Genomic DNA, 16,633 nt, shown 5'->3' on the forward strand with positions numbered 1-16,633 from the left:
AGAAGAACAAAGAGATCATGTCTTGGAATTTATTTTCAGCTATACACAATTTTTCACATGTGCAACAGTCGAACATCGTGTTTTGGTAACTCATCGCATTTGATTTTCAAATATAATTTCATGGAAATCTGATTCAAAAAGATTTTTATTTGAATCGTGTATGCTCACGTGAATAGAGGTTGAGATACGCCTAATGTGTATTAAAGTCACAACCTGTCTAAAAACTGAACTTTTTTATTCACGAAATTTTTTAACACGTTAAAAGGAAATGACTGACATGGTTTGTAGAGAAAACGTATCGTAGTGACCGACACAATACTTATCGTCTCTATAAAAAAACTTGAAATCAGACATTATTGTGGAAATATTGTTTAAATAGTTTCAAGAAAATCAATTTCACACCGGAAAAAAGAATTTCTTTAAATGAGACGAAACATATCTAAAATGGTGGTTCTGAAAGAAATTGTTCAGTTTTTAGATAGGTTTTATCAAATATTAACTTCTATTTCAAATTTGTCCGAAAATCATCCATTTGTATGTTTTTTCCATTTCTCTCTCTCTCTCTGTCTCTCTCTTATCCTATTTATTTCCTATATATCTCACCAAGACCGTGTACCCTTCGAAAGAGCTGATCATCAATTGGGAAACGTTAAGTGCTGAAATCATTTTCTTGTTTCCTTGTCCCACTTGTCAAGGAAACCTCGACGTTTTCCATTTATTTGTTGGTCCTTGCTTTTTATTTTTAGATGGTGGGTTTTTTCTGAAGATTCAAACAAGCATGGAAATGCATCCGACTATAGCGATCTAATTTAATTGAGTTCTAATATCTCATCTTATTAGGTACTAATTAGTAAAACTGCGTCATCAATTGTTTTACGTCAGAAACAATTTGATAGCGCATGTATGGCACATTTTTTTTTCTTTATTTTTTAAATTTAATAGTAAAAATCTCAAAATTTCAGTTATTGTGCTGCTACAAAATTATTAACGATGAGATAAATACAAAAAAAATACACTCCATATTACATTTATAAATTTATCGAATTAGTGATTACTCTTCAAACAACGTTTACGTTTTCATAAATAGCAATTATATGATTCTGATTCCGCATTTTATTCATATGACAAATTTAAAAACAATTCGACATTGGAGCATTTTCCCAGTATTTAGCGATGTTAATCACTAATTTTTTGAGTACTATAATTTGTCCACTTGAACTGAATAAATATATAAGATGATTAATCTGCTCCGGTAAAAGTGAGAATTTGAATTCAGAAAGGTTTGTCTACGTGAAATAGTTCACATAACGTATATAGTCAAGATGGGTTTGTTACATAACTAAAGACGCAAAATCAGATAAAACTTGCACCAGGATTTTGTTGTGAAAAATGCGAGTTCAACTGGAATTTTGATTGGAATTCTGTGAAAAAAACCTAATATTTACTGAGCAAAAAAAATGTCACAGAAAAAATGTTCTTTTTTTTATCTCGCGCAGCACTTATTGTCAGATTTCATGAATTTTTTTCATGTTCCACATCTTTCAAAAGTTTATAGGTAGAAATAAAACAATATTTATGTGCAAAAAATGAACATCACAGGTGGTTAAGCTTTGATGGCTCATTACATGTAAACGCATATTATATACATCCTATGAAATCACGGGCATTCACCTCTTCATTTCACATACTTTGGTACCCCGACCTATGAAAATTAAATGCATCAAATCAAGAAAATGTCGTACATCACGAATCAAATTTTCACATCCCCAAATATTAAAATAATGATAACATAGTGCAGTGCAAGGAATGTATTTAATGCAAAATAAAAAAAGTTCTCCCTGGAGATGATTACACAGTACGTATTTCTTTTAAAATAACACAACTCTATCAGCTCTGACTTTTTCAAACCACTAAATTTCCGAACGCTGAATAAGTTTATTGCGAATTCATGTGTATGTTTCATGCTCGTTAGTTGAATACTCTTTGTAAGTTGTTGAATTTTTAGCGAATATGTTTTTCGTATAACTTTAATTACTCAAAATAAGATACTCATAGGTCGAGGTACCATTGTACTCCATAAAATGTGAATGTGATAAATACACAATTTTGTTTATGGGCTCATGTAATTGTCATATAAAATTTGAAGGCATATAAATTGAAAATTTACATCGAGGAAAATAGATAACCATTCTAATACATTTTTCTCTCACTCCAACTGACGCCTTGCAAACAATGACCTCATAATACATCCTCCGTACACACTCCCGTGAAGGTGAATTACATGCAATATATAATAAAGCAAAACGAATGAATGGTTGCAAGCGTTTTTGAAACCTTACACCCAACGAATTCGGCAATTGGAATACGAGTAATATATTCGAAAATTTCAACATCAATTCATTTGCCTTTATGAGTAAACACATAAAATGAATATTTTCTCTCTGGCTTAAATAAGTGAATCACAAATGCGGATGTTTTCGATGAATATGGAAATACTACATTTAGTAACTGAAAAGAAATCGGATACGTTTAAACGCCATTAGTTTCAAATTAGTAGTATCGAAATCCTACGATCAAAATTCTGTTTCCTCTATAAAATTAAATGTGTTTATCTCAAGATAAATTTTACACTACTTACAATTATTTATGCTATGTCTTTAAAAGGGAATTTCATAGGGAGTTTATGGATCCATAGGTATGCTTTGGGATTTTGAGGATATGGAAAAAATAAAACAACAATGATGATAGAAAGAACGTAATTCCCAGTCCTTTTGACATTGACCAATGTATCACAAACTCACAAAAATAGTAAATTCCGGCATTTTCTTCTCAGAGAATTGTATCAAGCATGAACAGGCTTTGAGTTCTGTTCTCATCCTGTAAGAACAAAAAAATTTGGTTATATGCTTAATAGGAGCATATTAATATGTTTGTGTAAACGATATCGCGAAGGAACTATTCTTTCATAAAAGAAGAAACACGGAAAGTATTTAATAATCTTTGATGTTATACTGTATTAAACTGTCTTCTTCATTTAGCTTTCATGTGTATAATAAAAAAAGGAATGATTATCAGACATGACACAGAAGTTTTGATAAAATTTCTGGTACCTAGAAGACACTAAGTTAGATATCAGAAAAGTTTTTTAATTATCAAGCTTGTTCTAACAGCTGTTACGACGTATCTGCAAATATTTGTATGCTCCGTTTTACTTACACGACGCAAAGAATATTCTGGACTTAATAACAGAAAAACTATAAACAGATACTCGTACACTATGTACAGGGTGGGCAAAAAGTCCGTAGAAACTTTAAAAATTCATAAAAACCGGCCGAAATAAAAAACGGTTTGCAGGGTTAGCATTGCTAGGTCACGGCAATTTTTCTAAGACAGGAAAAAAACCCTAAAAAACAGCCGATAGATGGCGCTCACGTACACAAGTCAAAGAAAAGATACGCAAATAACGAACAGAATGCCTCCTCCAAATCGTTTATTACAGCAGTATGTGCTCCACATGACCACTGCCACAGGGGGTAACAGATTGCAGGCGAGTCACAAATCCAGCAAAGATAGATTGCAGCAGGTCCACATACACGGTTTACAACGATGAACTGCTTGTGGATTAGGAACGCAAGTTTTTTAGCCGTCCCATTTGCATATTTCCACCGAAGTCGCTCGTACCAGCACCACCTATCGGCTGTTTTTTAAAGTTTTTTTCCTGTCTTAAAAAAGTTCCCGTGACCTAGCGATGCTAACCCTGCAAACCGTTTTTTATTTCGGTTATTTTTCCGGTTTTTATTCATTTTTAAAGTTTCTAGGGACTTTTTATCCACCATGTATAAGAAGCATTTTGTGGAATGTTTTTCGAAAATAATTGAAATTCTATGGTTGATCCTAAAACGGAAGTGAAATTATGAGGAAACATTTTCAAAAAGATAGAAATTAAGCTGTGATAGTTTCACTCCAGTAAAATGATATTTAAGGGAAATATAAAATTAAATTTTTTACGACCCTATCTGAAGAAAGTTTCAATTACTTAGCAATGCACTTCTCTAAATTATATTAAACAAATTTACGTTCGAAAGAAAATTTATCAAGTCATCGAGAGTGAAATTTTTTGATACTTGTCACTTTTACGACGATCTCCATATTGCGTCATACTTAAAAAAGTGACAAAATCAAAGCTTTCCCATCACTGATATCCTGTCAAGTTTTCAACCACAAATGTTACAGGATAATTTTCTTTCGCAAAAATAGAGACAAATTTGTGTAATCGACAATTTGTTGATTGAGAGCCGAGAAAAACTTTTAATTTTTATACTTCTTTCAATTATCATTTCACGGAAATATTCCATGTAATTGCATGTATCCTCTCACAGAGTATTTGTCACAGCTTAATTATCCTCTTCTTACTGGTACTTTTTATATATTTTAATTTAATTTTGGAATCAACCGCAGAATTTTTGTTCCCTTCCTACACTCCGTAAAACACCCTGTATACGAAAATATCGCAACGTTGAAAAAGATTAAGATATGATTGAGTTGAAAAAGATTAAGATTACATGTCATAAATATGCATTGGGTATTGTTGAATAAAGAATCTATTTGTGTCACTGAGAGGATTTGATTGTGCTATGCAATCAATATAAAAAAAATCTTAACATTTATACAAGTACAAAGGTCAGAACACACAGACAAATTGCTCAATAAGGTGGAAAAATGCTCATCAAAAATATGGATGTCGAATGCACCTAAAATGTAGCAACCCAATATAGGAGCATATATCACTAAAAATAACTAATAACTAATAATATACAGGGTGAACGTGACATGTTCTGCCAAATGAAAGAGGGTGATAAACGAGTCCAAGTGAAGCATGAAACACCCTACTAATCCGGTCCTATCTCGATCCGTTTTCGAGTTATGGTGAATAATCGATTATGGAAAAAAAATTTAGCCAGTCTGAAAAAACTCAAGTTTGTCAAGTTTTTTAAATACCTACACGCAAACGGAAGTATTTATAAAGAACAGAGAAACTCATATAAAAGGTGACACCAATTTCATTGAAACATGTGGATTTAATGGCGTGCTACAAGCATTGAAAGATTTGCAAAGTTCAAAATCGGATTGTCGCCAAAATTTTTCTTCGCCAATTCCGGAAACACCCTTATAGCTACAGTGGGTCATGTTTACCGAAAACTGTTCATTGTAACGGCCTTGGAAAGAGCCTACAATAGACCATATCTGTGTTCTGGTTCAGGAGAAATTATGCCTTTTGTTTGTAATACATTAATGAAATATGCTTTCGTTGACGTAGTTTTAGCGACAATTCGATTTTTCAGTTCACCATTCTCTCTGCGCCTGAAGCTCGTCATTAAAAACAGATAACCTGTAGATAAATGTAATATGTCACCCCTTCTGGGTTTTTTTTCTGCAAAATCAAATTGTCACCAAAATCTATATTCGAGAATTCCGGTTTTCCGTCGAATATCTACTTCGACAAACAGTGATTTCAGTGATGTATTGCGAACAAAAGGCTTAATTTCTCCTGAACCAGAATATCGATATGGTTTATTATAAACTCTTTGGAAAGCTGGTGAAAAATGGACATGTTTTTTGCAAATTCTACCGATTCTAGCTGGAAGGATGTTTGCAGAATTGGTGATTAAAAATTTTGGCGACAATTCGATTTTGAACTTTGCCAAACTTTCAGCGCTTGTAGTTCACCATTAAAACCAGATATTTCAATGAAATTGGTACCACCTTATATATATATATAGCATTTTTTTCTGCTCTTTCCAAATGTGCGCTTAGTTTGCGTATAGGTTTTTCAGAAACTTCACGAATTCTGGTTTTTTTTTTATACCTGACGCATTTTTTTCTCATAATCGATCATCCACCTTAATTTGAAAACGCTTTGAGATAGGACAGGGTTGGTGGGGTGTTTCATGATCCACTCGGGCTCGTCTATCACCTCCTTTCGTTTTTGCAGAATAGGTCCGACTCACCCTATATACATTATATATACACACACACACTCATAAGCGTACGCAAAATTTTCTCAGGGGGGCTTCAATTTTTTTTTCTTCTCAAGAAGGGGTGAAGGGGTTTACGTTTTTTCCTGAAAAATAACACTAATCTCGGCTTGAGAGAGGGGTTAGAACCCCAAAACTCCCCTTTGCATACGCCAATGGTACGCCAATGTGTATATATATATAAATATATATTATTTCATTGTTTATATATGAAAAACTGAAAACAAATTAATTATGTGAACAACTGGAAATTGAAAACAATATATATGAACATTGAAAATCTCAAAAAAATTTAGAAAGAAAAAAATTGAGGAATTCAAAAATGAAAAAAAAATCGTAGCCAATGTGTAGGACTATCATCGAGCGAACACCCTAACATTGGCTTAACACCGAACGTTTCTGAGACCATCCCTTTGTCTCAAAAGCCTAAATAGATGCTCGATCCCCGACGTTCTGCTGTAGTACCATTGAATTCAAAAACATAGAAAAATCAAAAGAAAATAGCCAAAAAACGAATGGTTTTTTTTTGTCACGTTGAAAATAAAAGCAAAGTTGCAGTCAACATAAAATATAAAAATAGATGCAGAAGGTACAAGTACATACCATGTGCAAGGCCTAGCTACGTCGGTCAGATTAAAAGTGAACAGTTATAGTTATTGGTGTGAGGCGGAAGCAAGTCCAAGGTGTAAGGAGGAAACCTGTTGCCTATCAAGATTTTTTTAAGATTAATTAATGCATTTCGGAAATCGTTGGCATTACTACAGATATGTTTGATGCGAGATAGTTGAGAAAATATAATATTTTTGAAAATCTTTTTGCCGGTATTTGAATTGCGATTAGCTAAACAATTGACTTTGAAATTAAAGTATTTTCTTTTGTCGGGGATACGACAAAAAAAACGTTAAGATCATATTGTTAGCAATGTTTATTTTTAAGTCAAGGAAATCAGCTTGATTATTGTTGCGATTCGTTTTTTTTTTAAGATTTAATATTCTAGAATAAATTCGTTGACTGATTTCGTGAAAGTTGTTGTAGTTGAAAATTATTAAATCCTCAATGTATCTGGAACCAGTAATATTAAGAGAAATTAAATTTTTGTTTTCAAAGTAGTGCAAGAAAATATTTGCAAAAGCACTTAAAAAACAAGTTTTACATCAACATTTTGTACATTTATATATATATCTATATATATATAAAAACGAATGTATGTCTGTCTGTTTGTCTTTTATGCATTACTACAACATTCATCTGATTGCCATGAAACTTTGGGAAGTTGTTGAGTATACTCCCGGGAAGGTTTCTGGCATATATATATATATATATTTTTTTCCTTGTATATCATATATATATATATATATATATGATATACATCAATATCATCAAGAAAATATATGACAAAGCAACTGCAACGATTCGTTTGTATAAAGGAAAAACAAAGATTTGGAAAAGAGTCAGATAGGGTGATACTATTTCACCAAAACTCTTTACCGCTGTTTTAGAAGAAGTATTCAGAGAAATGGATTGGAATGAGGAAGGAATTAAAATAAATGGAGAATTTCTCAACCATTTGCGTTTTGCCGACGGCATTGTTGTTATCAGCAGTAATCCAGACGAACTAGAAGAAATGATACAAGAACTGGTGAAGCAAGTATTCAGGTGGGCTTGAAAATGAATCTGAAAAGTTATGTTCAAGCCCTTTACGTTGAAGAGGACAATCTTGCTCAACAACACAGAGATAGAAGTAGAAAGTTATGTGTACCTGGGACAAGAAATCACCATGGACAACGGAATCATTAATGAAATAAACAGAAGTATCAGGATGATTATGGAGCTGAAACATGGACACTCACAAGCAAGACGATACAAAGGTCACAGACAACACAAAGGAGCATGGAAAGATGTATGCTAGACAACACAAAGGAGCATGGAAAGATGTATGCTAGACAACACAAAGGAGCATGGAAAGATGTATGCTAGGCATCACAAGGAGAGACAGAAAACGAATCACTTGAATAAGGAACCACACAAAGGTATATGATATCATGGAAAGAATTAAACGTCTAAAATGAAAATGAGCTGGGCATATTGCGAGAAAACAGAACAGCAGGTGGACTACAAGTATTCTAGATTGGTACCTCCGTGGTGATATATGTCCAAGAAGGCGTCCCCACACAAGAGGGATTGATGAGATCAAGAAAGTGCTGCTTACTTGTTAATCCAAAAATATATGCATGGGGTCCTCCTGATGACGACCCACTGCATAGGTTCTATTTCACTCTCAAAAAATTCCATCTTGTATTCATTTTTTTTCAAATAATTACCTTTTTAGTATATATATATAATATATAATAATTTTTCAGTCGGTATAATCAAATAGATGTAAATCATTAATCATAATTATTCAATAATTTTTACATTCAATAGCAGCCTAAACGTAGAGACTGAACAAGGCATTAAAATTGAAATTTGAAATTTTTGAATCCAAAGATTTTTCTCCCTAACATTAAAGACTTTCCAGTGATATATATAGGTGTGTTTCTCTTAATTTTCCCATTTGTAACTGTACTTTCTCGACTGTAATTATTGTAGGAGTAGGTATTAATTTTTTATGCTTTTAAAAATTTGTTTTTTAGCAGTCAATTTAAAAAAAAAAGAAATACTATATTTGTCTCCTTTTATTATCTAGTTTGTGTTATTTTATTGATTTATAGATCTGTGATGCACATTTCCAAGAAAGTGACATTCATTGACGCTCTGAGTTGTTTGTAAAAAAAAAAAAAAATTAAGTGTTTCACTGCCGCTTTCACGACTTTATCATTTTGCTATCCCTTCCAATTTTCCAAACTGCCCAAAATATTTTTCCATCAGAAAATGTTCCCGAAAAGGACCTGATGCAAAGCGCATTCGTATGGAAAATGAAGCTCTCTCCAGTGCCATGCAGGACAGCATTAGATGAAAAGAAAAATACGAGAAGAAGTTTGCGTTCAAGAGTTTTTAAGAATTAAAATATTGATTGAAGGTCTTCAAAACAGACAGAAGTCATGATAAATGGACTTTGATTATGGATGACAATTATGTCATGTTTATGTTGCTGAAAGTTGGACTAGCACCTGAGTAAATAACATCTTTGGTCATTCAGGAATCTGTGATTTTGGTAAGTGCCTACAAATATGTAAAAATATCAAAATCACATACATCTTATTTCAGACATTTTGGCACCAAATGGAGAACTTCAATACTTCTTGCAGTCAAAAAGATGATCTGCTAAATCCGTGTAAAATCATTGTAGGAGAATCCAAAAACAGTATCGAGGAAAAAATACATACGTGATTTTGTTGAAGAACAACTATCATTACTATCACGCCAAAAAACCAGAGAAATCAGAGTTAATTTTAAATTCTTTGTTCAAAGCTATTTTCGATGTCTCCCCATTGCTATAAATTTTTGCGAAAAGTAATATTTTTATGTCACCACATTCTGCCACTTTACAGCGATTGTTCGTAAATTACATTACTAATCCATTAGATGAGCAAAATGAGTTAATTTCTTATCATACATCAAAAATAAAGTCTCTTATCTCAATGAAAATAACAAAACATTGTTAATGGATGAGATTCACACACATTAAAGCTGCTCTTAATTGCAAAGGTGGAAATCTGATTGGCCTTTCAGTCAACTCAGAAGATATTGCCACTACACGAAATGTATTATTCATGATACAAAGCATGAAATCTATTTTTAAAGATGTAGTTAATATATTCATATTTATCCAGTTAAAACAATATTTCCGGTGATATTTTACATTCATTTTCATTGAAATTAGTTTTTGACTTAAAAAATGTTGGTTTTAGAGTAATTTGTATCTACAGCAAGAATAATGCAATCAATCGAAAAGCAATGTCTCGATTCACCGATCCTCCTAAACTTCTCAGTAGGTATAATTATCCCGTTGGTAACAACAGGCCTTTTTAGTTATTGACACTGTGCATTTACTCAAAAATATACGAAATAACTCTCTTAACCAAAAAAACGCAGAAGTTGATCTATACTATCCTCCTTTCAATAGCAATATAATGCTTTCAGGTGATAAATTGAAAACAGCTTCAAACTGATTCATTAGAAGAAATACTTGGTTTATACAGACAGTTGATGGGTGCACAATATATAATGTCTCTTCAACACCAATATTTGAAACTGAAACTAAATTGAGAGTATAAAGTTTTCTTCCCTTAACATTAAGTTCACATTTACTTGGGGATTTTTTAGTTGACAATTTCAATACTGTAAGTGCCACTTATGGATGATAGTGACTCCAAAAACTTCAACATTTTGGTGAACTTTTAGAATGTGTTGATGATTTAAATACCATCTTAACATATACTGCTAGGTATTGTGTCAATGTTTATTAGAAAAGGGTGAAATGCGAAACTTGCCATGACATCCTAATTACAAATAGCTATGGTTCAATTGACATCAAATACCAATTAATAGAAAATGCAGATAAAGGAGAATTAAAATATATATGTAATAAGATAACTGTTGTAAAATTTAACTATGTGATCATCACAAAACTTTTATCATCTGTATTTGAAAATGAATTTATTAAATGCAAAAACCACTGAAATGTAGTTTGTTATGTTACGTTACAAACCCTGCGTTTTTATACCGGTATTTTGTTCTTTCCCGATATTTGCCGCCCCTAAAAATTCGGCACTCGAGACACTGGCCCCATTTGCACCCCCCCCCCACACCCAGATTTCATCATTTTTTTTACTATTTTAATATATCAGAGATATATTTGAATTCAGAATATCCTAAACATAATATGTATGATGTTATCAAAACTATCGTTTTTTTTTTGCTCTACAAATGCTCTGTCGTAAAATTATTTTTAAAAAGTCAATGATGATTTGATTAAAAATTTTCATCCAAGCAAAATAGGAAATTAGAAACATTAAAGAAATAATTTTGTGTGCATGTAAATATATGTAGGAAGGAAGACGTCCTATCTTCCACGGTAAGATACGAGCGCCCTCTGACGATGTATACTGAGTTGAGAGACGCAGACGTCGACGTGTACGTGGGTGAGACCAGACGTGGCCTCCCACACTGACGCTTTTGTTGTATTATTTTGTTTCTTATTTAATGAAGATCAGTGGATTAAACCATCTTAGTATCCCTTTTAGTTGTATTAATGCGAGCATTCCCCACATTTGGGGGCTCGTCCCTTTAAACCTAACCATCCCCTAGATAAATGACGAGTGTAGTAACATTTGGTAGACGCGACGAGAAGCTGTCCAACGCGAGTGTGATACTGTGTGTGTGCATCTGGATTATTTAGCAGACTTTTTGTTTTCATCAGACGGGGTGAGTTCTTTTTCTCATAATGGAGATTTCTCTCGGAGAAATTCCATCCATTGCTCAAACTCTAAAATTTGCGAAATCATCAACCATAAAGCTCTTAAATGACATCATTTTTGCCGAACCCTTCGATCGAAGCAGCAGAAAAAAGCTTCGAGCTTTCAAGGGATTTCCTTGGAATGTTGATGTTCCCGAAAGAAAAAAAGTAGTCCTAGAATCACTTAATTTGTCCCAGTTAATTTCAGTCGGAAATGCCCTGCATTTGGAAATCCCCGAAACAAAGGAACAGATTTGCGACGAAATTTTTAATTTTTTGTCGAATGTGCAAGACTTTCACGATTATAATAGTAATAATTATACTTCAGAGGAGGACAATGATGATGATGATGATGACGACGCCGAAACCTCCATATCGCAGGCTTCAGTTCATGGAAAGAAAAAAGAACACCCACTTCACTCCGACGCGACCCCACCACATATCCACCCTCACACTAAGCAGAACAGAGACTCGTTCACCCCACGGAATCCCCTGCATGTAAACAAAAATGCTGTTGTGACGACGATTCCGAACCCTGCCTTCGAAAACCATCATAGCTGTCAAGACGGAAGTTATTGGCTGGTTTTGAACGACTTGAAAGAGACGATGAGGTCTTTCTCGGGGAAAGATACATATGGTGTGAATGCTTTCATCGGGGACGTGGAGGAGAATTTTTCGCTTTTTCCTTCCCTAAACGAACAACAAAAAATCATGCTCGTAAAACGAAACCTTGTAGGCCCCGCGAAAATGTTCGTCCAGTCTCAAAGAGGGCTAACGACATGGAAAACATTAAAGGGAGCACTACTTGAGGAATTTAGCATGAAGATAAACAGTGCCGAATTGCACAGACGACTTCAACAACGGAAAATGCGTCCGTCAGAAACCCTTTCCGAATATTTTATAGCTATTCGAGAATTAGCTAGCCATGGCAATGGTATTATCGATGATGCGTCGATTATAGACTATTGTATAAACGGTATTTCTGATTTACCAGCAAATAAATTTCTACTCTATGGGTGCCAGACGATTGCCGAATTCAAAACAAAGTTAATGATGTATGAAAAAGTCTTTAATGAAACAAGCCGTAGCCGATCCTCAACTGGATTCCATCATCCAACTAATACTCTTGACGCAAACAGTTGGTTCCACAAGCCAAACCCGAAATTAAGCAGTCAAAAGCCAAACCCGAATTTCGAAAACTTTCATACACCTAGGCAATCAAAGCAGATCACGTCTTTTAATTGCAATGGAAATGGTCATATTTCTAGACTATGTCCAGAGAAACATCGAGGACCAAAGTGTATTTCTTGTTCCGAATTTGGTCATAAATCTGACGCGTGTCCACAAATCATCCAAAAATCCTTGCATTATGCCGCTGACGTAAATAATACCTACCAAGCTACTCCGCTAGATGTAATGTGCAAAGATGTTCGACTCATGGGTACTAAAATAAGATGTTTAGTTGATACAGGAAGTCAAATGACTCTCATGAAAGAAAATGCATGGATCCATCTGGGATCACCAAAGCTAACAACGAATATTAGTGTTCTTACTGGATTTGGTTATTCAAAAATTCGTGTCATTGGTTCTTTTGAAACGACGCTTTCTATCGACGATCAGAAACTTACTGCTCAGATACACGTTGTGCCGAATCCCTCCATGATATTTGATGTTATCCTAGGATGTGATGTTATAAACCAAGCCGAACTCACTATTACACCCGATGGTGTGATATTTTCCAACCTTCAGAAGCAGACGTCTGACGATGCACATAAACCACTCGTTTATGCGATATTTGAAGAAAACCCTAAAATTGACATTTCGCCCTTAGCGTCGAAAGAAACCCAAACTGACGGTGATCAATTATTTCCATCTGATGTGCCTATTAAAACCGAAACTACGAATGCTGAACTTTGCCTCACGGTCACAGACGACAAACCGATGTGCCATCCTCTCAGAGAGCCTTTCATCGAACGTGATATTGATGAAGAACAATTCTTTGATTCGCTTGAAGACGATATTGATGATGAGAAAGAGATGAGTCCTGTGTGCGATAAGCTGGTTGGACGTATGATCAACACCGATGACGAGAAGGTGGTGAAACATTCAACAGCATCCGACGTCATGGAAGCTGAACCTGATAACAACACTGATGATGAAAGTTGTTGCTGTTTCTTCTCTCTAGTTGCCGAATTGATGCATTGGACAGATGTGAAAGAAAGTGCTATAGTGTTTGTGTTGGTGTTACTTTTGCTATTATCTCTAAAATATTTCTCATATATAAGTGTTGCAGCATACCTCTTCGTTGTAATTTTGGCCGTTGCTATATCTTTTCGGATATCCAACAGTGTTCATCAAGCTGTCCGAAAAGCTAACAGGAAGACTGCCAAACCGAGTAGTTTGCATACCCATCAAAAAGACGATACCCCTTTGAACACCTACCATACCAATCACCTTGGACATCTGCCGACATCCAGTAAAAACTTCAAACATATGTTAAAGGTTAGAAAGACGTATAACTATCGTAGAAGACCTCCAATCAAATACAAACTGAACGACGTTGTCACAATAATATGAATATTTGACTTTTTGATTTCATTATGTATACATTTTTTTTTTCTCCTTTCTTTTTCATTTTAATGCGATTGATTTTTTTGTTCATGATCCTATTGATTTCGTATTTCCATGAATGATAGATGATTATTATGATTATGAGCGTGTTATTTCATGATTAGGCGTATTATCATTTTTCAATAGACGTGTTATTTCGAAACTTACGTAATATTTTTTTTTTGTGCGTTTATGTACATATATTTTCTTCTTTCAGCGTGTTTTCTATTTTTCGATAATTTTTCTCATGTTGTGTTTTTGTCGCTGATTTTTATTTTGACGTGTTTTAATTTTTAGTTATGAGTCAATATTTTTTTTTTGTTTGCGGATGTGCTTAGTGATTATTATTTCTAATATGCCTTTTATTATAATTATCATTGCCGTTTAACCATATTATGCCGATTTTTTTTAATTTTTTTGATGTCCATTTCTTTTCCCTGGCAAGTTTTTGTCTATTTGCTTATATGTGTGTACATTGTATGTATAAGTATTGCACATGCGAGGGCGCATGCTACAGATCAGAATGGCCGATGTAGGAAGGAAGACGTCCTATCTTCCACGGTAAGATACGAGCGCCCTCTGACGATGTATACTGAGTTGAGAGACGCAGACGTCGACGTGTACGTGGGTGAGACCAGACGTGGCCTCCCACACTGACGCTTTTGTTGTATTATTTTGTTTCTTATTTAATGAAGATCAGTGGATTAAACCATCTTAGTATCCCTTTTAGTTGTATTAATGCGAGCATTCCCCACATATATATATCTGGTTATGTGAATGTTGAATGTTATTTAATAAGCGTTTTTGATCAAAAATGTGTGGTTTTATTTTGGAATCAAAAAATTTAAAGTGCTGGTTGCATTTTCATAGATTAGCAAAGGCTATTTTTTTTAATTCTTTTTTAAAAGAATATGAAAAAAATCGATCAATTAACTTTTGAATGGAAATAGGCTATGTTTAATATTTTCGCTATTATAGTTGCATTTTGAGAAAGAAGAAAACGCTAGAGAAGAAAAAACAGCACATAGGGAAATTCCCTTATCTTTGGAGGAAGAAACATAGGATTCATTCTTTGTGTGCGAGGGCTTTCTTCCTTAGGCGGTGTTGGATGGACCCACAAAAAGAAATCCAAGAGAGAAGAGAAATTCATGAGAGACAGGGTACCATGTGAAGCCGGGTTCACACAGGATTCCGCACGGGTTGCCAAGTTCATCTGTGACGTCAAGACAGTAGTCCGATAAGACTATCTAGCAAGTTTGCTACATTGTAAACCACAGCATCCTATTTCGTTTCTTCTTATTTTGGCATAGAATCTACCGGATTGGCTCACAAATACCTCACGGTGATTGGAAATAGGGCATAGAAATCGACAACTCTGTGCCCAATCGTTTCTTTTTCGCACAATAATGATACCAGCACGTGCAGCGGATTGTTTTCACTGAATATTCTGAGTGAGGATGGACTACAATGAGCAAAGTGCGAAGCCTTGTGATTCTGAGCTGCACAAAATCGGTTTTGGAGGAGGAGCCAAGCTAAATCTACGATTAAATAGCTGGCAGCATTAATGAGCCACACTTCAATACCGGTTTTCCGCGGATTGAAGCTGTGGGTTTGGATTCATCTCAATAGGCACGCCGTATCAGGAGAAATGTAGTGTTTGGTTTGAATAGCTCTGTTTCACTAAAAAAATTGGCAAAACGCTGAATTTTGCTGAAACCACACGCACTCTCGGATTTAATTTCGGTTTTTATTGGAGAAGAATAATCAAGGTCACGCTGCGCCAAATTATGACAAGCGGTACAATTACTTGTAGTAGATTTTTGTGTTACCCAGGGTGCACCACGAGTGGGGGGTCTATAATGTTACATCTCTTGTACCTTCGGATGGTTGGCATCACATGGTGCAGTAAATCCGTCGGAAAAACATGGTATTTGCTACTGGTGAAGTGTTATTGCGCACTCTCTTAAAGCACCTCTAACGCCTTTGCTATTGCGATTGGACCACACTTTCTATGACCAAATGCTTGTTTAGGTGTCTTACATTACCTCTTGGAATTTATTTTCACTCCCATGAATTTAGAATCATTCTGCATTTTAATAGTTCAATATATCCCCAACATTTTATGAATTAATGTCCTCAAAATTTTCATGAAATAATGCCCTCAAAATTTTTACGAATTAATGCCCTCAAAATTTTACGAATTGATGTCCTCAGAATTTTATGAATTAATGCCCTCAAAATTTTATGAATTAAGATCACAAAAGTAAGTGATAGCATAACTCACTGTTGCGAGGTGAAGATTGATAAAAGAAAGTTCGAAGTTGAAATTGGTGTTTTAATGCGTTGAGACAAACGCAGTTGCTCATATACACTTAGAGTATAAAGTTAAATAACACGGAACTAAGAATCCACTGATGTCAAGATTTGAGACCATAAAGTCGGAAGAGTGCAGAAACGGGGAACATGAGTCTACCCGAAGCGAAAGAGATACATAGGATGATCAACTATGCTTTCCTACTCTGTTTCACTACTCAAATATATATAGTCTTTTGCCTTGTAATCAAGAGAGCATGGGAAATATCATTTCAGA

At 34.5% G+C, this 16,633-nt stretch overlaps 1 protein-coding gene across 1 annotated transcript in view; it reads right to left on the reverse strand.

The window, feature by feature from the left end:
* Window positions 1-1,000: 1,000 nt before the first annotated feature.
* Window positions 1,001-16,633, reverse strand: part of LOC149085452 (Kv channel-interacting protein 4-like) — a 161,590-nt gene continuing 145,957 nt past the window's right edge. Inside the window, exon 7 of the mRNA XM_089233954.1 lies at window positions 1,001-2,877. Coding sequence (XP_089090080.1) covers window positions 2,830-2,877 — 48 coding nt within the window. The 3' untranslated portion in view covers window positions 1,001-2,829. The remainder of the gene's footprint in view (window positions 2,878-16,633) is intronic.

The sequence above is a fragment of the Pholcus phalangioides genome, unplaced genomic scaffold (genome assembly GCF_987345545.1).
Source record: "Pholcus phalangioides strain wild (caught in Gottingen) unplaced genomic scaffold, Ppha-v1.0 ptg000007l_1, whole genome shotgun sequence".
Classification (NCBI taxonomy): Eukaryota; Metazoa; Arthropoda; class Arachnida; order Araneae; family Pholcidae; genus Pholcus; species Pholcus phalangioides.